The sequence below is a fragment of the Erithacus rubecula genome (assembly GCF_903797595.1).
Source record: "Erithacus rubecula genome assembly, chromosome: 1".
In the NCBI taxonomy this organism is placed as follows: Eukaryota; Metazoa; Chordata; class Aves; order Passeriformes; family Muscicapidae; genus Erithacus; species Erithacus rubecula.
Window position 1 is genome coordinate 11,173,023 of NC_136658.1, and position 23,788 is coordinate 11,196,810.

The 23,788-nt window shown below is 35.7% G+C and overlaps 1 protein-coding gene across 1 annotated transcript in view; it reads right to left on the bottom strand.

The window, feature by feature from the left end:
• TMPRSS15 (transmembrane serine protease 15) overlaps positions 1–22,470 on the bottom strand; it is a 46,513-nt gene extending 24,043 nt beyond the window's left edge. The window contains exons 1-12 of the mRNA XM_079315813.1: positions 22,394–22,470; positions 20,541–20,683; positions 18,834–18,878; positions 16,595–16,636; positions 16,238–16,279; positions 14,203–14,322; positions 7,952–8,060; positions 5,090–5,199; positions 4,107–4,244; positions 3,473–3,625; positions 1,113–1,215; positions 527–677 (exon numbers count right to left, since the gene is read on the bottom strand). Coding sequence (XP_079171939.1) covers positions 527–677; positions 1,113–1,215; positions 3,473–3,625; positions 4,107–4,244; positions 5,090–5,199; positions 7,952–8,060; positions 14,203–14,322; positions 16,238–16,279; positions 16,595–16,636; positions 18,834–18,878; positions 20,541–20,649 — 1,122 coding nt within the window. The 5' untranslated portion in view covers positions 20,650–20,683; positions 22,394–22,470. The remainder of the gene's footprint in view (positions 1–526; positions 678–1,112; positions 1,216–3,472; positions 3,626–4,106; positions 4,245–5,089; positions 5,200–7,951; positions 8,061–14,202; positions 14,323–16,237; positions 16,280–16,594; positions 16,637–18,833; positions 18,879–20,540; positions 20,684–22,393) is intronic.
• Between the last annotated feature and the right edge of the window lie 1,318 nt (positions 22,471–23,788).

The window sequence follows — 23,788 nt, forward strand, 5'->3', positions numbered from 1 at the left end:
GTCTGGAATAAATCCCCTCCTTTTGTTTTCATATAAGCCAAGTCAGTTGTTAATCATGTGGTGTCACAACCACTTCCATGGGCAACACGCTTTCAGTGGGTTAATCTGTAAGTAATTAGTGAAAATACTGATTCACAATCTAAAGCAATTTAAATTTAAATCTCCTCATGGCTAAGTGCTTCCCATCACCCTCACTATTGAGATTTTATATTCCACAGCAGATTTTGATAAGCTTTGAGCACTCTTGTTCTGTGGAAAACTCCCATTCTTTGTTCCTTGACAATGATCAGGTTTTCTGTTTTCTGAAATATTAATACTTTAAATTCCATAGTAGGGAAAAGGGGCTGTGAGAATTCAAATGGGGATTCCAATCTTCTACATGCTAACATTTATTTGATGGCAGGCATTGTTAAATGATAATAAGTATTATCTTTGGAACAGTGGAATTTTGGGTTCATTTCACAGAAAACTCTGATATCAGTTTAGCTAAAATAAATGAAAAACGAAAAAAAGTGGCTTAACAAACCTTAAAATCAGATGTTTCATTTAAAGTTACTTGTCCATAATTCCAGTTGTTTCCATAGTTTCCTTCTTTCTCAAATATGATCTTTTCCTGACCGTGCTCATCACTTATGCTGACTCTCAAACGGTAAACATTGCTCCCATACATGAAATACCTACAAGGGGAAAAGCATTTTGGTGTTATTGCAACAAAGTCAAATCCATGAAAGAATGTCACTCTTTAATTTATAATGTTTTATGAAATTAGGATTCATTCGAAGAGAGCATTAAAATAATATTAATTGTATGTTTAAATTACACCTAGAATTATAGAGAACTAGTTAAGCTCCACAGCAAAAGACATTTCAGGGATTCTTAATACCATACAGAAATTAATATTGGTCACAGGGTGAAAAAGAAAATACATTATACTTAATTGCAAAAGGCAGAGTTATGAAGGAGTTAAATTTCAGGCCCAGAACTGAGACTGATTGTTGAAATCCAAACAGAACCAGGCTGGCATGCTGAGTGGGATTAATATTTTATATAAAAGAAAGCACTTTGGGTATATTCTTAAGCAAAACACAGGTTTAGGAACTGTGTAGCAATACCAAAAGCTTAGACAATATGTATCTGAAGGGACCAAAGGCAAACTGAGAATTCGGACTCGCTCTTCTATGAATCCTAGGCCGATGGGTGTGGAAATATAAAATCCTGCAAGGTAAAGATCACACTTTAGCCAGGACAGAAGAATTTTCTATTTTATTTTTTCACTTATTGAATAAGAGTTTTTACATTTAAAATAACATCAAAAACAGATAGTGTTACATGATTTGGAAGATTCCAGACCCAATAAATGTGATTAATTACCCCAAGTTATATTCATCACTCAATGACATAAATTGAGCTTTTAAGCTTCTTGGATACTCCTCAGAACTAGATGAGCAATGGCAAACTAGTCCATCTCAAGTCAGCAGGAACCCTGCCTTATATTCAGCAAAGGCAGCAACTCTCCTGAGTTTATAAAAATGTCTTCCTGTTTGATATAATTTGTGATTTTGCAGAAGAATTTCCTGACATTTTGTTATTTGTATCCACAGTGAGAAATATGGATTGTGTGCTGAGAGGGTGACAGAATGACTATGTGAATATTTTATAACAAGGTGAGGCATTATAAACAAACAAAACTCCCCTTTATTTGTGAAATTGAGTTTGTAGCTTTGTCTGAAAAAATTCGTTACAGCTGGAAAGGTGAACTTCTTGTTGCTGTATGAGGCCAGGCCACAGAAGCACTGAGATTTGTCATAAGAAATGCAAACTTAGGTAAGCTTTAAAATAAAATTGCTGCTCTATTCAAATAATGGGTGTAATCTCACATTTTCTTCTATCTGTCTTTCTATCTATAATCTAATACATATATATGCAAATATATTAATATAATTTTAAAATCAATATAATTATAATGATATGAAATAAATTATATGCACTGTACTCTGTTATTTATACTTCCAGACTATCAAGTTTTTTTCATGTGGGAGGCTAAAATTCCTGAAAAATATTCTGAAATCTGAACCAGGTCTTCAATTTCCTCTATTGACTTTGAGAGCATGCACTAAAGTATACATGGTGTCTAACTTAAGGAAAAAAGTTCTTCATATAATGAAAGGGACAGTTTTGCTTTTCATCACTTCCCTGAGAATTCAGAATCAATTTTTGAATGTATATTAAGGTCTTCGCTTTTCAAGAGCGCAAAAAAACAAAAAAAGAAGAGTTTCACAGAATGTAATAGCTTGATATTAATGATGCAATTTACTCAAAATACAGGTCACAGCAATTTAAATATGCAACACAATAGTAGCATTGCACATAGGAACATTACATATATCAGCTTAGATTTGGCACTGGAAACAGAGAATACTTAAAATAGATTAATATTTTTGAGAGTGAGAAATCATTGTCAAATGTTTTTTTGAACAAATTTTGCATTATTTCATCTGATTTGCATTCTTGGAGCCAAGTAGGAAGACAAAACTGTTCTGAAGATTGTTTAGAAAATGTGCATTTAGAGAGGTATGAATAATTTCTTTCTGATAAAGTGCAGAATACTATTTTTCTTTTCTCGGGAGTAACTTCTTTCAGAATAATTTGCAATTTTTCCACTTATTTGTCACTGAATAAGTTTTATGCAAATCTTGCATAAAATACATATAGCCAATGCAAAATCCAGTTTGTATTTTATCTGGTTTTAGCTGGACTGAGAAATCAGCTGAAAAAGTGATTGCTGCCTTTGTTGTTGAAGCAGAAAAAAAAACTTATGGAGTCTAATTCTGGTATAAGGACTTGTGATACACTCAAAATCTAATTCCTATCAGTATTTTCTCTTTAAATAAATTCCACTTTTGATAGGACCACGCTTCCAATTAAGTTATTTAAATGTTACAGTTACTGGAGTGTTTGTGTGTTGGCACAGTTGGTGTGTCTGTGTGCAGTAACTGGGGACACAGATATCCCCTGTAAACTGTAGGTCAGCTTTATTTAAATCAAAATTATTTTGTGACAACCATGAGTATGCCAGCAGTAGAGAGGGATGAAACAGAAGCTATTTGCCTAATAATGCAATTGTACTTTTTTCCCCTCAAGTTCAACAACAAGGTTTTGACCTATAACATTTTTGTCCAATACAAATTCTTTTCTCAGTTAAGGCATTTTGGTGTAATAATAGCATTGAAATTTTTAGTACCTCACACTTAAATAATTTTACTTTTTTTTTTTTTTTCTTTTAGTTTTGGTATATTTCACAAGATGGCAATCAGTAGCATAAAACATTTTGTCTGGTAGCCCTGATATTTTTATGGCAGAATAATATGGCATCCTAGTAACACCACTATGAAGAATCCATAATGCAGTGATATAAGCTAAATCAAGTTTTTCAATTTTTTCTTTAATCTTCAAGCCACTTTTTTGATCTTACCTGACAAGTTGCCAAATGTATGATCAAATTCAGGACCACTCATCAAGGGAAAGGTAGGACCCTGAACTCTTTCCCAGTCTGAATCATCATCATCACCATCTTGTATCCAGAAACAAAAGCCATCTTCAAAAGTGCAATTGATTTTTTCATAATCTGTGAATAAGAACTTCTAGTAAATAAAAGATGACAGAGATGGTAAGTATTTTCTCAGAATTACACAGGAATGCTAATTTTTAAATATGTTTGCAAATCAGCCCACAGTGACTGAATTTCCTCTTGATGCAATGCTCCAAATTTAGCAGCTAAAGAAACCTCACTTATCCAATTACCAAATAGAGTCGTAGTGCTGCATTTTGTTACTGTAGATTCACCTCATCCAGACTTTTCCTACTTTTACCCTACTGCTAGGTACAGGCTTCTAAACCTGTGAATGGCTTCATTAAAATAATTTATTTGATCTTTAAACCAGTATGGAATTTTTCAAAGTGGAGCTAGTTATTCGACAGAGGCCAGAAAATGCTGCTTCAATTTCTACCTCCGCTTCCTCAAACTGAAAATGTAAATTCACAAAAATTTTGGGATAAAAAGAAACAAACCAAACAGATGCAGACACATACACACAGAGAACACTTACTGTTTAGTTCACTTGCATTAAATGCAGTGTATGTTGCATTAAAGCCATTATAATTCTCTGCATAATCAGACACAAACTGTGCTGTAGCCTCATGAGAAAAAATGTAAATTGTTTCAAGATTGGTCCCTGATAGAGAAGCTGAAAAAAAAAACAAAACATACAGTCAGAAAGCAAATAATCAAATGCACATTAAAATTTCCAGTGTTGTCACAAAAGTACAGTGGATTAGTTTATCGAGTTTTAAGGAATGGCTCTCTTGTTTTACTGTGATCCTGCTACAATAGCTTCAAACCCTTGAAGAATTTAGCTGTTTGGTTGACATATAAATATTCTGCATATTTCATCTCTCACATCCACCAGTATGGACATTAACTAGTCTTTTGCCATTTCTCATTCCCATTCTCCACCTACTTCCAAAAATAAGGATAAATAATAATATATCTTATTTTGCTATAATCTATCTTCAGTACGTTTTTCTCCTCTGATGGAATTCAGCTGTACAGGCTGAGTCTTGTGAAAAATGGGTTCAATCTCAGTTTTCAGAGTAGAATACAGAGACTGAGATAAAGTATCAGCAGTATTCCAAGAGGAAAGCAATGCCATATTTGTAAAGCTCTCCAGGAAGTTTTGTTGCACTTCTCCCACCAGTTCCTTTTATATTACTGTGTGTGGTATTACAGAAACTGACAATATATTTCCAATGAAACATGGACCCCACAAGACCACGAGGCTGATGTAATTATCAAGATCTTTCAAATAAAATCTTAAAAAATAAGCATAAATTTCATAATATATAAGGGTTTTATCTGATCAAATTAAAGGGCAGACAAGTATATTGAGATTAATTGTCTAAGAGGGTAACTTTACACAGGTTCAGTCTTCCTCTTAGACATACATGTGCAGCTTTTGATAACTCAAAATGCTTATTTTACCACTTAGATTTTATTAATGGAAAAGTATTATTAGCTGAAAAATAAACTTACCTCTTAAAACCTTGTTTTGTCCTAATCCTTCAAAAATATCCAGTATGTCTGCATATTGTTGTGTTTCAAAAGAAGTGAAGTTCAGTTTAATGGACAACCCTTGAGGCACTCTGAGGCAACAAGAGAAACAAAAACCTGAAAATCTATTCTTTTACTTCAGTAAAGTCATTGAAGTAATTGAGTGCTTGAATTATAAGTTCAGAAACAACACGAAATTGTGTTACTCAAGATTATTAATCAAGATGATCTATTAGTCTAACTTTTAGCTTGCAAAATTGCCAAAGGAATTGGGGATAAACCTTTTATAACAGTGTGTGCACACATTTTTGCACTGGAGTTAAGTATATTCTAGAAACTGAATATTCTGAGCTCTAGAATGTGATATTCAGTTAATCAGTTCTAGAAGGGTGGGGTTTTTTTTGTTTTGTTTTTGTTGTTTTGGGGTTTTTTTGTTTTTTTTTAAATGTTTTTGGCTGGGTTTTGCTGTTCTCTGCATCTCATTGAACTGCAATCACTTTTTCATGCATGTCACTCTTAGATATCTCACTGCTCACGTGGACTTCCCAAAGCCAGAGGAATAGTATCAAGACATCAACATGAACAGCAATATATCAAAATCTCTCTCTCCTAAAAGACCAAAACACTGTCTTTTATGACAAAAACAGGATTTGCATGCAGATTTGCTAATCTCAAACCCATGCTATGGGAAATTTTTATAAATCCAAACCATCACACACAAAGATTAATGACAGAAGTCACTTGAAATAAAGTGCAAAAATTCTTGGCCTTATTTTGTTGCAGTTATGCTCTATGAGTAATCTGTATTTAATTTGTTCTTCCATTTCCTTTCCACTAGATGCATATGGTAGTCCAAATTCTAAAACACTACTATCACTATCAGCTCAGCTACCACTATGTGTTTTTGTTCTTTTAATTGAGAGACTCAAAGAAAATGGGCTTTCAACAGCAATATGCTGATGCTTATCAGTAATGATTAGTAGAGAAGCAAAACTTACGTATTTTGCCTTTTAAATTGATGTTAGTTTATATTTCCCTAGAGGGCAGAAATATTCTTGGTTTGAAAATAGTAAAACATATAGTTGAAAGGTTCAGGAAGCTGAACTTTCAGGGAAATATTGAACATATTTCTTTTAAGAAGGAGAAGAGATTGGATCTTCATTTGGAGTTAAATGGCATGAAAATGCAAAAGATCTTCCTAAAGGTAATGGGGAAATATTTCTAGACAAAGGCAGGCACAAGAAAAATCTAATCTCTGATGTATTATAGGTTGCCTTTCAACACATTTTTATAGGGATGATAAAAAATGTAGATTGCTGGAAAACCCAAAAGGTTCTTTCATGGAAACAACTCTGTTTGAAAGAAAGACAAAATTTCAGTGCCACTTTGAATTTCTTAGGCCTTTAGTCTCAGTGTTGACAGATTTTTTTAAAGCAGGTAAGTGAAGAATAAATTCAGATGGTTGTTTTTCTCATTTTTCAATCTGGAATTACAAATATCTGCAGAACCTCTACTGTAATACTTGCAATTACTCATGATTCTTTCCAAAATGAAGTTTTTATCAGCTACATACCTATAGAAATCTACCTAACACAATGCTTCTTGCAGCTACAGCAGCACTTGGAGGAACATTAACAGTTTAGAAGGAAGGAGGTTGCTTGGGCCATGTTTATTTACTGTGCTCACATTCTGCAATGCCATGAAATGAGGAACAAGGCAGACACATTCTGAAGGAAAAAAAAAATTCTTCTTTTCCTGGGACACCCCTGTACTTTAAAGCCAGGTGTTGTCAGTAATTACTGGTGTACAGTACCACTGAATATGAGAAGGAAAAAATGTACTAAACAGAAGGAGAACCAGGATTTCAAGGTGAAGATGAAAGTTCTAAACAAAATCAAAGCCTAGCACTTTCAAAGGAGCCTTTGGAATGAGAAGTCCAAACCTTTTCCAATTTTAAAGGCAATTTCTTAATCTCCTTTGGAATCTTCTGCCAAATTGTTACTTCTCAGAATCAAAGAACAAGTATTATTACACTGAATTGTACCATAATGAAATTACTGCCTTTCTAAACAGTAAGCTCTGAATTGGCAGTCATAGGAGGGATTTTTAGGATTGTCTAACTTACAAAAATTTAATTTTTTTAGATACATACTTTTGGATGAGTTTTATTATACAGTGTGGCTGTCTTTTTTTTCCCTGGCCTAAGAACTGAACCTAGAGAGTCAAAATCAGTCCCTGTCTGTAGATATATATTCCTGATTAAAAAAAAAACCAACTAAAATTTCACCTCTTGTTCCTAAGGCTTAAAAGGCATTTGGTGCTATTATATTAATTTATAACTATGCAATTCTAAAATATATTCCTAAATTACATAGGTACACAGGTACTCAACTCACAGATGAAACCTTAACAACTAAAAGACAAGGGAATTCTTGAAAATTCTTTCTGGTAAGCAAGACTTACATCATATAAAGCCATTACCTGAAGAATACTATTTAATATAATATTTTGAAAAAAATCTTGCAATTATTTAACTATGTTGAGTTATGTGATTTATTTTGAACTTACACTTATGTTCCTTTGGATGTATATAACTCATAAGATTTCCCAAGATTGTACCTAAGAACTTTTCTAAGTAGAAAAATTCTTGATATATTTATGGAGTTCATGCATGAAGGTTTTTAAGGAAAGGTTACATAAAAATGAAGGAGAAAATGGTATTACATATTTTCTGTGCTGGTGCATTTGGGAATAAAAGCAAACAGCATGAGACTATTGTACAGGAAACAAGATCACCTCATAATCAAAAAATGTTAGGTATAAAATTATTAGAAAATGGCTTACACTATTATCCATTGGCAAACAATGTTTTCATTATATGGCTTTGGATAATTCATAGAGTGAAAAAACCCAGAGGAACCAGTCAACATGAATTTTCCATCACAAACTGCAGCTGTAAAGATATAATGAAGAACATTTGTCAGAATGACATTTGAAAAACAGAATTAGAGTCAAAATGTGGATATTGGTTTACATGGATTACCTTGGAACTGCTTTGTAAGCAACAATAGGAAGACAAAGTAAAATACACTTCAACTTATTCCCACTTCTAATTTTTATCACTATTTGATCTCAAAGTACTATATCAGAAGAAAAGTACTACAGAAAATACACTTTCAAATTAGACACAATCCAACTAATCCAAACCAGTCTTAACCAATCCAAATAATTCAAAACCAGCAGCAGAATTTAGCTAATTCAATTCTTTCTTTCATTTTACTCTATACTTTTATGAGGAAACAGGATCTTGCCTTATCAGTTTTTATCTACAACTACTTTAAATCAGAAAACTGTGTTTGTACTACCAGAGACAATTTAATATCATGTGAATAAATGCAAAAGGGAATATGGTTGACTATTGTTGTCTCTACTTTTATGAGCTTCCTATATATTACTGACTGCTCAAAGAGATAAGTGGATCTCCCAAGTTTCCTGCCAGATATTGAATTCATTCAGCTGAGGTAAATGTCATTTATCATCATCTATTTTTTCAAAGGGCTTTTATTAGTTTTTTTTCCTTGGTGTTGGTATTTCATTCTATGAAAGTTCTTCACTTAAAAAAAAAAAAAAAAAAAAAAAAAGAAAAAAAAAAAGTATATTTAAGCCTCAGCAAGTTGGAAATGATAATTCATGTAGGGATTTTTTATTTCAGAAGTCATGGAAGAACTGCTGAAGGTTTTGCTTCATTTCTTGAATATTTTGTTAAGAATTTGTGTAGTGATGTTTTCAATTGTTCTAAAAGTATCATAGAGCTTTCATATAAGGAAAAAATCAGTACCACACATAATTATCTGGAGAGGTAAGGACAAGTTCATAGATTTGAAGCAGATGAGCAGAAATTATAGAGAACTTTTAATTTCAGAAATGAAATCACACCTATAATGATGGTCCAAATTAGAAATAACCAATCATACTGAAAATTAATTGGGAATTTTATTGAACATAGTTCTCCTCTGGAAAAAGATATTAAAAAGAATAAATTGGGGTTCCTTGTGTGTTCATTTTGTAAGTGTAAAATTATTTCTGCCTTCACTGTAGAAAACATAAGATAAAAATTAAGCTTTGTTTCAGGTAGCCGTGCACTGTAAATAAAGACTGTGCAGAATGAACTTTGCCAACATGCCTAATGCATGGGCTAAAATAGAAACATATTCCCTTTTGCAATCTTTGAGAGGAAAACCGAACACATGGTTTTTAAATACATAGAGAGAAAAGGTCCAGGAGTTATAATTATTATTCTATATTAACATTAGAGCCAAGTATTGTTAGAGAAGTACTTTTTCTCTCCACTTTAATTCACATATTTCCTGTCCTTACCAATGAGAAGAGGAAAAACAGTGTGAGAAGGAAAGCACTCAGCTTGTTATCAATGAAGATTATGAAAAAGTGGTACTGCTAACAAGAAAGACATAATCTGATCTAAAAGGAATCTTATAGTATTTATGATTATAAAATAGATAAGGATACTGTTCTAATAAAATCAATTACAAATGTTTGCTAATTCATTTCTGTTAGAATCACAGAATGGGTCAGGTTGGAAGGGACCACAGTGGATCCAACCTCCCTGCTCAAGCAGGGTCAACTTAGAGCCCATGGCACAGGATTGCATCCAGATTGTTCTGGGATATCTGCAGTGAGGGAGACTCCACACCCTCTCTGGGTGATCTGTTCCAGTGCTTGGTCCAGCTCCCTCAGCCTTTCCTCATAAGAGAGATGCTCCAGCCCTCTATTATTATGATTATTCTTATCTTATTGTTCTCTTATACTTGTTCCTTATCTCTTATGAGACAGTGAATAAATTCAAACAGGTCAGCAAAACTCTGGAAAAGGTCCTTGGGTATCATCCACACTCTAGAAACAGCCAGTGCTCCACGTGTCAGGAATGAGCAGGAAGAGAGCAGGGACTGGCCTCTCCCTAGAGAACATCCCAGTGGTTTCTCCTTGCAGGGAGAAAGCAGCTGTGGTCAGAGATGGGCAGGGACATGGAAGTTACTCCATTCAGACCTCTTCCTGGAGCCCAAAGGAAAGCTGCAGTTCCCCTAAGGAGATAGGACATATCCTTTGTAGGAATCACTTCCACTCTTGCCCCAGCATGTATCTTGCTGCCCACTTCTATTTGCTAATGTTCCATACATGGGATTTCATCCTGCTAGCCTTGAATATGAGAGAAGCTCCCCAAGCTGCTCAAACCAAGCCCACATATTTCACTTGACAGGACTTTTCTCTGCCAAAGGCCAGTTCATTACTTTCTGATTAATCTCTCTCAGTGCTGTAGTGATGCTGGGAGGTGGGTAATCACAAAATGATAGTCTAGACATGTAATAACTGCAAAGAGTCTGCAGAACCCCCTCCTGGGACCAGCCTCCAGTCTCCCTCCCTGTACCATAAGTGCTACGTGGATGCTTTACAGCAATGCCAGTCATTATTAGTAGCTGTTGTTCAGACTTCACATTTCTCTAGAGACCCTTTTGCTGAAATTGCTAGCTGTACTTTTGTGAAGCCTTTTGTTACTGCACTGCATTGCAGAGTCAGAAAGAAACCTCTCAAGATAATTTTAATCAATAAAACAAACAAAAAAAACCCAAGGTGTTCAGTTGCCTGAATCTCTTCTGAGAATCTGAGATTTTACTGAATTCTCTCTAATGCAGGAAGAAGAGGACTATTCTTTTTAATCCTATATTTTTAGACCAATTGCATTATAAAATCAGAAATAATAGAATAATAATCAAAATGAAAAACAAGCTAAGTTTTTTAGAGGGCAGAAACTCTTTTGTGTGGAAGAGCACTTGCAGCATAAATTATGAACTGGTCATGAATCTCACTGTGAAACTCTGAAGAACTTCTGAAAACCTAAACAATTTTAGCTTTCATGTGATCACATTAAGTTTCTCTAGGAATGGGACAAAAGTTGAAACATTAAAGAGGTGGAAAAATTAGCAAGTATCCCAAAGGTGCATCCAGTTTCTTACTCCTCATTCCACTGCTAAAATCTGCTAAGAAACTTAACGACATACAATTAGAGAAGTTCTGAGGTTTTGGATAGAAAAAACTGAAAATGCAGTATAAGAAGCATGGATCAACAATTTGTCCTCCAGCCAGAACTTCTGTAAGTTTAGGAGCCAAAACTGCTGCACAAGGGGTAACTGACCAAATTGGTTGGAAATGCCAGGAATCAGTGAACAGGGACAAATTATTCAGCTCTCTGGAGTGTAACTACAGCTGTTTTCCCTATGACACTGTCTATTTTTACTCTTATTAATATTTATTTAATACTTTTAATTTTACCTTTATTATTTGTACTTACTTATTTTACTTACTACCTTTATTAAGTATGCACATTCTTGAAATTTTCAGCTCATTTGTGCTGAAATGAGGAATAATCCTCTCTTACAAAGGGAAAAACATTCACAAACTATATTTGGTAGAGATTTGTGGAGATGTACAAATCACCTCCAAAAGCCATGTGCATGAGTCTATGCCTCAGCTGAAAAGCTCTGCTCAAGCACAATTCACAACCTAAACCACTGAGTGGCCTCCAAGACCACAGCTGAGTCTACACAGCTTTGATTTCAAGTATTTGAGCTTATTTTTGTCTTTTTCTGCCAATACATAATATCAATTAAATTCTGTAATATATAACAGGTATGAATGTAATATCTTTGATAAAATGTGGATGAAACTTGTAAATTCAGACCTAGTCAGGACAGGGACCTGCTGGAGCCAGTCCAGAGGAGACACCAAGGGGAGCAGAGGGATGGAGCAGTTCTGCTGGGAGGAAAGGCTGGGAGAGCTGGGATTATTTAGCTTGGAGAAAAGAAGGGTTTGGGGTGACATAATTGTGGCCTTTCTCTGAAGGGTCCCTACAAGAGAGATGGAGATTTTCTGTTTACAAGGGCCTGGAGTGACAGGACAAGGAGAAAAGGATCCAAATTGACAGACAATAGGTTTAGATCAGATATTAGGAAAGACTTCTGGATCAGGTTGCTCAGAGACTATGGATGTCCCATCCCTGGAAGTGTACAAGGCTAGGCTGAATGGAGTTCTGAGCAACCTGATCTAATGGAAGGTGTCCCTGTACCTGGCAGCTGGTTGGAATGAAATGATCTTTAAGGTCCCTTCCAACCCAGTCCATTCTGTGATTCTATGATGGTAAGTAAAAAGCATTCATGTTATGAGATTTATAATATTATTTTATGAATACAAGGGTCTACATTTTTCTTACTTAACAATACTTAAAAAAAAAAAAAAGAAAGAAATATCCTTGATAAGATCACTGTCTCAAAAAACATGTTAGTAGAAATCAATGACTGAATAACTTCTTGGGGTTAGGTTCCCTAATGCCTTCCATGGAACTAAGGTCTAGCTGAACCTTAGAATCTTCTGATTTCCTCAGCTATAGAAGAGAGACAATAATTATTATGATCTAGCCATATGCAGCTGTTATGATAGGCAGACATTTTGATGAACTTCACTGGATATACTACAGTAGTATACTGAAGTATACTACTGATGGATATTTTCCTCAAAATGTTTAGCCAAGTCTCCCTTCTAGCTGACTGCAGTCAGAAAAAAAAAATGTAGTTAATGGGCAGAGAATCTGCAATTCTATTTTCTTTTTTTTTCTGAAGAAAATTACACATGACAGAGAGGTTCAGCCTGTCACAAACCTTCTTGATCAAGCTTTCAGGTTCTTTGGAAACATAATTGGTCTTTTACTTGCTTGTTTGTTTTTAGAACCCATCATTTCACGTTTCTGAAAGCTTGAGACAGACTGCCCTCACTGTTTTCCTCTTCTCACAGCAGAATGGAAAGAAGATTTCCAGAATTCTAGCACCAAATTCTATATTTAAAAAAAACAACCAAACAAGCAAACAGAAAACTCAGAGGGGTAATTGCTCCCAGTACTCCTAACATATTTCCAATGTTCTCTTTGTGCGACACCTTGACAGACTTTTAACTGAGAGCTGAGGCTGTGGAGAGCAATGCAGGCAGCATTAACCTACATGCCTCTCCAGCAAAATTGCAGAGGAGTTTGGCATGGAGCACTTGGTACAAAAAGTTTCTTGGGGAAATCAGGAAGTCAGATGAAATCATAGAATAGAATCACTCAGGTTAGAAAAGACCTCCAAGGTCACTGAATTCAGCTTGTCAACCAGAGCATGGCCAGTGGTTTCTTGAACACCTCCAGGGATGGTGACTCCACCATCTCCCTGGGCAGCCCATTCCAATGCTGGACTAACATTTCTGTGAATAAATTCCCCCTGATTCAACCTGAATGTCCCCTAGCACAGCTTGAGGCTCCTTTCTCTCATCCTGCCACTGTTTGCCTGGGAGAAGAGCCTGACCTGCACCTGGCTCCCCCCTGCTGCCAGGGAGATGCACAGGGTGAGGAGGTGCCCCTGAGCATCCTTTTCTCCTTGCTGAGGCCTCCCAGCTCCTCACATGGCTTGTTCTCCAGTTTCATTGCCTTTCTCTGGACCCTTCCCAGCCCCTCAATGTCCTCCTTGTAGTGAGGGGCCCAGGAATGGACACAGTACTCAAAGGTAAGACAAAGGCAAACAAACTGACTTGCACTGCAGGATAAAAACTCTTTGTGTTAAACTCCAATGGGATTCCAGGTCAGGAGTTTCACAGAATCATAGATGGGCTGAGGTTGAATGGGACCTGTGGAAGTCATCTGGTCTGAACATTGTTTGATATCACTGATGCAAATCTTCATGTTAAATGTCTATATTATTTTGTAATTTACATATTATGTTATTCATATTTCTATAGTAAGCAACAAATTCTGTAACTTTATATTAAAACAGAAAGACTAACATTTCATTATTTGTTAAGCATGCTCTTCATTAGGGAGAATTTTACAAAACATTATTTCCTCTTGCAAGATAAAGATTATAAAAATCACTCTTATTATTTTTAGTAGAATTAATTTGAACTTCACTGTGCAGTTTATTGCCCATAAACTATTTACAAACTTCTGACACTGTTAAGCATATTTAAAACCACTGATTTACAGGAGTACACATTCCTACCACATCTCTTTTCAGATTCATCTGAACCATCAGGGCAGTTTGAGACTCCATCACAAAAGAAATCTTCACTAATGCAGGTTACACCATCAGCACAGAGTTCAGCAGGTGGCAAACACTCAGCTGGAATAATAAAGATGAGAGCAATAACAGCACAGCAATAATGCAGTCTCACTACAAAGGAAAATTGACTTACCTCTGGTTGCTTTACCACAAATCAAATCAACTACTCTATTGTGTTTTACAAAACTGCATTTTTAGAAGTCTGGAATGAAATATCACATACTAAAAAGATAAATTTGGCACAGAATAGAGTGACTTCTCAGAAGTCAAATATTTTTTGAAGCTAAGTTTGAAGTAAGGCTGAAAGAAAATGTCTGTGAATTCCTTTTTTTTTTTGCCTTTACACAAACTACTTTATGCAATATAATAAATGACATTTTCCAATTTCTTATGTTCAAATAATGTGAGAAAACTGTAGTTTGCTTTAAATAACAGCGAAAAAAATCTCTGGGTTTAGGTAAATACAATTTAATTTATTACTTTAACACATCACACTGTTGTACCTCATCATGCTAGGGAATCTGATTTTTTAACCAGCATATGCTAAAAAAAAAGAGCCTTTGAGACTAGATTCTGAAACAACAGAATTATCAGAAACCATATTATTTTTATATTTACAAATTGAATGTGTAAATTTCTGTTAGAGTAAATTTCTGAAGAGTAAATTTCTGTTAGAAGAATACATGGGAAGATCCTTGAAATTATAGATCTTACTAATAGTCTTTTCCTAGAGCATAAATGTTCATCTATTGCAAACAAACACTTTTATTCTTCAGAGGGTTTTGGTCTTAGACATCTGCCTAATTCAAGTAGGTCCTTGCATTAAGATGAACAGAAACATGCAGCTAAAATAAGCTTTGGAGAACTTCTAATTTAAAAATTCTTAAAATTGCATTAACTCTATAGAACTATTCATACAGCTCCTTGTCTCTATTTCAATAAATGCTTACAAATAAAAGGCCAACATTTCTGATGCAAGAAGGAAAAATAATAATGTGTAAAATTTCATTTTTTAAATTTTTTTTTTCCATAGAGCTTTTAGTTCTGTAATCAGATTAAGTATGATATTGCATTGTGTGCCCCAGACTGACATTGGTATGGATGTATTGTAGCATTTCAAAGTGCTTTACAAAACACTCTCAGTGTTGGCAGAGCAAATGTTATAAAGCCAAAAAATTTGGCATTTTGCATCCAACTGGAAATTAAAATGGACCAAACATACTCCAGTAAAATGCTGGAGGTGACTCGTGGCCAGTGAATGAATTTCTACAGACAAACAGAGACAAAACTGTGCATTCTAGACCCAGAGCAAAAATTCCAGCCAATAACCCAGGAAGAGATTTTGCACAAGCCCATCAGGCAAGAAATCATTGTTTACATACAATGTGATCAATTCTTGGGTTATTCAATCAGAAAACTAAACAGCACTGCCACCTCCTGGATTGCAAGAAATCAACTTTTCCTAGTAAAACATTCTGATTTCTCTTTTAAATGGCAATTTACCCTAAAGTGTTCTCTAGGTGCAATATTCAATGAAATGAGACTTGAACATATTAGACTGCTCGTGGATATCATATGTATTTCACCATGTAAGAAGGCTGGAGAATGTTTTCAAAGATTCAAACATCTTCAGCTTTCTGTCCATTGGAACTCATACTTTGCTATCAATTTTCTTATTTTATTTCCCTTATAAAAGTCAATAAATAATGTGGAAAAAAAAAAGAGCAGCTAATGTTAGTGTCAATGTGTGCATCATGATGCATAATGCTGAATTTTTGTAGCATGTAAAGGCTTAGAATTCTCTTCTCTTTGAAGAGGTCTTTTTGGCCTAAGGCAAACATTCATATCCTGAATTTTCAGGAATGGAACACAAGGATTGAATGCTGTGAGGAGAGGCACATGAGCAGTGCAATTTTGCAGTCCCAGATTGTTCTATATAACCTCCCTGCTCCTCCACACACACAGAGTTACTCACCCACTGTTTTTGAGGACTTGCTTGTGGTGAGTAGTCCTGAATCTGGACAAACAAAACTCAGAGTTAAAAGTCTACTTCTTTTTCTCTGGGAGCACCCCTGTGGTTGATTGGGCAGAATTAAGCAGCAGTCAATCTTTTATATCTGCATTATTTGCTCCCCACACTCCAAGTAATGATGTGGTAGTGCCAGCTTAGAGTGGCTTGGTCCTGAAGCCCAAGTGTCACAATAACATAAGGAAAGAATGATGTGAAACACCCAAGTGTTTCAATAACTTCAAAAGATTTCTTTCCTCCTTCCACCTTCCCCCCACTAAATAGGAGCAATGCTTTCTTGTCTTCCCCTACAAAAGTTCTGACCTGAAGTTGGTGTCAGGGAGCTTGCAATTGAAGTCGTGGGATCTGTTGAAACAAGAAAAGTTATGACAATTTCAATATTTGTACTAAAAGGTAAGTGTACATTTTCTGACAAATAGCATTGCTCTACAAATCAATTAGGTACCTCAAATCTATCTAATAATTGTCTATTTACATACAGATGTATACATGTATAATTGTATGTGTACATATTTACACATGAGCAAATACCCAGGTAAATTAGCAGATTTTTATTAGGGATTGTAAATTGCAAATCATTCTGGAAAACTGGAATGTGTATTTGTGATTGCTGCAACAGAAGTTCCACTTCATTGAGGATGCACCTGGTATTTCCTGCTCCCAAAAGTCTTTTTTCTTTTCCTCTTTGAATTTGCTTTAGCATCTCTGTTTACTATTTTTACTTTCTAAATTAAGACTCAAATATGTGAGTGGGATGATGATGTCTTCAGATGAAAACAATTCCCATGTCACTGTAGGTACTGGATCCTGTACCTCAGTTTATAAGATGGAGAGCCTGAAGGAATAAAGTGTAAGATGCAGTAAGGCTTTCTCTGTAGTTTGTCACTCACCAGTTTTGTGGGCAGAAGTTGCTGACCACTGGCCATCATCAACTTACATTTGCTAGAAATTCCTGCTCTCCCAGATCTAGTGCACAGACTCAGAGGAGGATTTCCCACCAATTTTGGATCAAAGCATGCTTATTTAGCAAATACAATTAAGCTAAACTAGGCTGTTCAGGTTTGTATCAGCAAATTTAGGGACATAGTTTCTTTGGCAGAGAGAGATAAGAGCAGGGAGTAGATGGACTGCTCTCACAGCTACTGCAGAGAAAAAAAGCTTAATTCATACCATCACAGGTTTTCAAAGAGTTGTACACACACACACATGTGCCAGCATATCTGTCTCTACATTTGCTACAGGATAACCAATTTAGAAGCAATTAAACATTCCAAGACATAAAACATAGATGCATGCAGGAGCAAACAGTTCTAAGAAAACAGTTATCAACTACATCTTGAAGACTGCTGAAAAATTGTGGTTGCTATAGACGTTTCCAAAAGTGCATGCACAAGTTGACAGCAGTGATATAAGCACAATTAGTAGCAAATCTCAGTAGAGTAACAGGCTGAGAGGGCAAAGGATGTTTTTAGGGTCGGCAGAGCCATAACCCTGCATCCTGCAGGTGTAAATTTGGGCATATCATTACATTTGGACTGAAACAGAAAGAATAAGGAAGTAGACAATATTAATAAAAATACAAATATTACCTCAAGCAGACCCAAGACCAAGGGAGAAGAAATTAACACCAGGAATATTGTCATTCCAACCTTGGGTGCTAACAATTCCCAACTCTCTTATCCTTTCCTTATGAATTTCCCTCAATCTCCAAATTTTTGCTTGAGGATGATTAGCAACACTGAACTTAGGATCAGGGGAGAATTAAGATAGAATACCAGAAGAAGGGACAGATAGGAAAAAAAAACCTGGATGTTGTCAGTTTAAACTCTATATTTGGGAATAGACTATAGTACTTTCACACTTTGGACTATGCACTTTACCAAGCTTGTAACCAGATTAATAATAACTCTTTCATTATGGCTGTAATTAGAATATCAGTAAATATTTTTCTCCTTTATTTATAAGGGCAGATGTTCAGCTCCTGGTCTGGCACCCTGCCCTGGGGAGTTTGTATGTGATAATTTGCATGCAGTTTGTATATGACTATATGCACCTAGTGCTATAAAGCACTTGCTCTATTGTTTATCTCTCTGGCTGACTTTTGGCAGGTTTGTAAGACCAAGGAGTTTTGTCTGTTTCATGTCTTATCATTGTAAAACTTCCCGGGATAGTGGAAGAAGAATCTGTCTGTCAACACTGCTTAGTAAATCAATAACCACAGCATGAGAGCAGGATCCCCCAGCCTGATCTACCCCCCTAAACCTTCAAAAACTTCAGCTTGCAGCTCAGCTGGACTCAGCTTTTGGTTTGAATGCCCTAATTAATCTCCTATGGATTTTGTACAGACTTCAGATCACCAGCTGCTTTCTCAAACAGTCAGAAATGGTGAAAGCAGCTAATTATCACTGATTGGACCTGGCAATCAAGCCCCAGCTGCAGCCAGGGCAGCTTTACTTAGCTATGTGAGCTGAACAGAAAGTCTTATCTTCCTTGATCTTACACTGGTAACAAAAATCAGTGCCTTTTTGTGAAATATACTGACCTGAAGAGGTTAAAGGCATCACTGTAGTGGGATTTTCAGCAGCTACTGGAAGAAAGAAAGTTCATTGTAATCTTCTTTTATAGTACAGTATCTACTTTTAGATGACAGAAATAAAGATTAAAAAGAAATAAGCTGTGAGTATTTCTCATTGAATTACTGTCAGTGTCCTGCTTGCCTCATCCTATTCCAATTTTTTCTCAAATTCCATAATCTTCCCAAGGAGGAAAGATCCCAAAACTGAGTTGAGTTTATGAGGCTCCAAAACCACTGCAGTTCCTCGATCCCTACTGATTGCATTTGATATAGAATATCTTCAGCTGGAAAATCTCTCTCCAGGCTTTTTATTTTATAGAGATTTTCAGAGCACCTGTGTCTTAGAGAACAGTATTTAGAAGAGATGAATGAGTTAAAATTAACCTGGGATAGTTTACTTTTAATCACTGTGAAAACACATTTCAAGCAAGTCACACCTGTGTGACACCTCTTTTCCTCTCTGAAATAGGAATATCTCTGGCAGAACATATTGATATACACATGCAAAAGTGCCACATATGATTGTGATTGTTAATTAGTTACCATTAGTTTATTGAAGCACTCCTGGTGGAATGGACAAGTGATATCTCATGTGAAAAGAGGCATTTAAATGATCCACAGAAGTAAAATTTTGACTACAAATTTCATCAATGGATGAACCTTTTAAGAGGCTCTTCATTATTTTTTGGTGGCACTTTTGAAGCATAATGAGCAATCAATTTTCACAGTGTTGTGCAGTAATTTGGAATAAACAAGTAGTAAAAGGAACTAAATATGCCCAGACTCTGAATTTTGCCTTTGAATACTTGAAGTACTTAGCAAAAAATGCAGCTTTTAGACATGGCACACCAGATTCCCACTCCTCAGTTTCTACTTAACAGTAACTCCAGCAGGTCTTCAAATGTCAGCTAATCACCTTCTACTTCAAAGAATTTAGATTGTTTTTTAACCTCATCCTCAGTGAAGGGCTGTTTTGAAGCTTTATTCAAGTAAAAAAAAAAAAAAAAAGGATTCCCATTCATCTTGAAGGGCTTCCATTTAGGCTTTGATAAATTTTCTAGTACCTACATGAAATATCTGTATATTTGCAGAATTTAAAGCTACCTTGTCCTTAAAATCCTTTTCCTCCCCCCCCCTCCCCTTGCATTTACCTAAGCTCTACAGGAATATGGACCCAGTTCCCTGGGTGCACTTCTCCCCAGGCAGTTTGTTTTTCTTCCTGACATATTTTCAATAAATCAGTCTTTACTCACTGTGAATCTGAGCCTTTTTCTTATTCTTTAACAGAACAAAATTACAACTGTATTTACTTATGAAACAACACCTTTGGTGCTTAATTGCTTTAATTAGAAGGCTAAAAATTTACAAATATTATGCTTCATAAGAAGTGAAAATGAGTGGTTTTCAGTGGGAAATCACTGCTTTGACCTTTACTCCCTCCTTAGGGAATGTACACAAAGCTGGCTCACACTTTCTAGTAGAAAAGGTTGTAAATTGCTCTTTCAGCTGCCACTGAAAGTTATGTGAAGTTGAGGGAGGACACCCAAGAGAAAAAGTAACAATCCAATTGCTCTCTGGGAGCCAAAGCTTTCATTCCTGCTACCTGTAGTTCTCAAGGATTTGTAGAATCAAAAAGCAACAAAAAACTCAAACAAAACAACTTACTAATATTACCTGTGACTTGTATGCTGTTCACATCGATTTTCAAAGTCTTGGTAGGATTAGGGTTATTTGCAATGGCACCCAAAACCAGCTCATTTTTCACTTTCTCAACTGTTACCATCTGGTTAAAACAAAGGGTGAGGATCACAACCACACTAGCAATACAAAACAGAGAAGTTAGTTATTCACATTGATGAAATAAATCTGCTATACGACTTATCATCTAGACAATATTTCATTCTAACACTGGTTCTATTGGCAAAGGCAGATTCTTTTATAAATATTGGCTGGCAAAGATGACATAAAGAAACATTTCTTAAGTCATCAGGCCAGTTTGAACCTTGGAGAAACTTTGTTCTTTCTTTATCTACTCTTGCTTGAATGTCAGGAAAAAAATAAAAAGACAACATTCAATTGCTGCAGTGGATCTGATCTTGAGGAAAATTAAATAAGTAGCTTTACTGTTGTTCAACAGGACTATTAGTTTTAGCCCTAAAATATTGAAGGTGAACCCTGAAGTATTATGAAAATTTTATGATACTTTCATATGGCAAAATATAATACAAAGTGGCCAGTTCTATAAAGCAAATGACATCTGTAGATTCTGCATTTTTGCAGATCTGCTATGTGATTGCCTGGATTCTTACAAGGAAACAGTGATGGCTGAAAACAGAGACATTTAGAAATTGTGGTTAAACTGCATTTAACTCCTATGAAGTTTATCCAGTGTGTTTTCTGTTTGCTCTCTCCCATCTCTTCTAGACCTATTATGAAGTTTTATGTTTGTAGCTAGAGTGAGGTAATACTGAAGTATGAGACTTGCCAAAGATAAAGGTTTTTCTCTTTTCACTTAAATTTAGGTGTAAACTTTTTTATCCTTAAACTATCCATTTGCAACTAATTCAGTAGTGCTCTTTGTAAGGCATGATTAATCCTGTCGTTTTGCTGAGCATAGTTTGTAGTTTGCAATATGCAGAAAAAAATCTCCTTCTTGTGTATTTCTGATAACCTCTGGCCCATGCTGAGCAAACAAAAGCTTTTATTGCTGTCCTTGTGACTCAGCAGCAGCGTTTCAAGGGTGAAATACCAACCAGATTGCCTGAAGGGGTAAAGACTTTTTAAATGAAAAGGAAGTAATGTCTGAGACAAAGTTATTCAAAGCACAAATGAAGACAAATCCTTGCTGAAGTCTTAAAAGCCAGATCCAACGTTCACAAGCATCACATTTTCTGTGATTTCTGTGTCAAGATACAGGAGTGGAATGAGTTTTGCCCAACACACTTATTTACAGTGCAGATATCTAGATTCCCATTGTGGTTGATAGAAAAAGACAAGCTGCTCTTGGTATAATTGGTCTTCTCCTAAAAAAAAGGCATCTAAATTGACCAGATGAGAAAACTGAAAACCCAGAATTGACAAACAGTGTCGAGCAAACTGCTCAGAGATGTCTCCATCTTTAATGCCCAAATTTTGATGAGAATAGTCCCTTTCTTAGTGCAGAAAACAAATCTCCTGGCAGGTTCTACCTTCAAAGGACAACACTTTGGAAACAGCTTATGCCTGCTGCTGTGTAATTCTTCATACAGTCATCATACTCTGCTTTCTAGCTAGCTAGGGTTATGTCCTCACTATTCCAATCAAAAGATTGCTTCAATTCAAATCTGTTTATGGTCAGCTAATATCCCAATATCTTGCTGTGTGGTTTGTTTTTTTTTTTTTTTTCCAAGGACAATTATTCAAAGAAACTAAACTCCTCTGCATATTTATTAACTTTATGTATTTACATTGGTATCACAAGAACATGTGGCAGCACAGAACTATTGATCTGTTTTAATATAATGTGTACTTTAATTTTCTGGACTCACCTATGAGACAGCAAATTATACCATTCCTTTCTCAGGGTTCTTCTAGTGCTGCTAGAGTCTTAATCTTTTGCCCTCTGTGTTGTCCTTGCTTATCATCGTGTGTCATCAGACCTCTCTTGATTTAAAACATGAGTTTCTGGTAATGACACGAGATCTGACCCCAGCTGACGCCGTTTTACACAAGCAAACTCAGCACAAACCTATATCTTTTCCTTTCTAGAGAATTTCTTACCTATCTCACTCTTCCATTTTTCCTTCTAAATTGACAGTCCCAGAGATTATCTTTTTTTTTCTTCATCTAATCCTAAAGGCAGTTTTTAGAGAAAAGATACATATTGAAGCTTCATGCTGTTTAGAGGTCCTTATCAAAATTCTAAAAATGTTTGGGGTTTTTGTTTTGGTTTTAATCTATTTACAGTCCACAGAAAATCTGTTTAAATTAATAGCATTGCCTCTTGCCCATATTTTCAGTAAACTTTTTAATAAACAATTACCCAGTCTCTGACATCAAGTTGCCATGGCCATCTTCAGATTTCCTGTTAAAAAAAAAAATCAACAATAATTAAAAGAAAAGGAAAACCACAACCACCACTACATAGCTCCCATTTTGATTAGAATGTTTTGGACAGGATGGATTCTGGAACTGTTTAATAGTGAGAGATAGTGTTGCATGTGTTTTGCTGAACAGTGCAGATGAAATTAACACCACAGACCTGGTTGTGTAACCTGGGCATTTTTGTCAGCTGGCCTTCAGTAGAACAGCCCCAGGATAATCAAAATGAGGTCAAATAAGCTTTAATAAATGAAGAAGATATTACTTTCAATTTTATGGAATCTTTAGGACAGAGTGGCTGCAGCTTTTCCTGGTGTCAGGTGACAGCCTCAGTTGTTAATGCCCTAAGGATGAATTAAGAGAGTCCAGATCCATAAGGACATAGGAGCTCCTGAGCCTCCAGGCTTGTGCCAGGATATCTCTAACCTGAAATTTCTTCCAGATGGCAAGGATTGGCAACCCTGCAAACAGCACCTTGGCAAAAAAAAAATACTTCAGTTCTTTGAAATACAGAATTTGTGTGAGTGGGTCTTGGGGCTCAGCCCCACTGGTTTGGTCAAAGCATGGACACACATCAGCTTGAGAAGGAAATTTGCCCAAGGAAATACACTGGTGTCAAACTGAGCACAGTAACACTTGGAAGGTGTGAAAGGAATAATATAAGAGGCTCCCAAGGATGTTTTGAAAATCAAGGTAAGTACTTCTGGGAGAAATAGCTATATGAGGAGTTTAAACATTTATTTTCAAGGTTAAATTAAGCTGTACTTACCTGAACTGGGAAATTTCACATCTCTTGAATTTGTATTTCAGATCACTTTCATGAAAGATATTTTGTATCTATA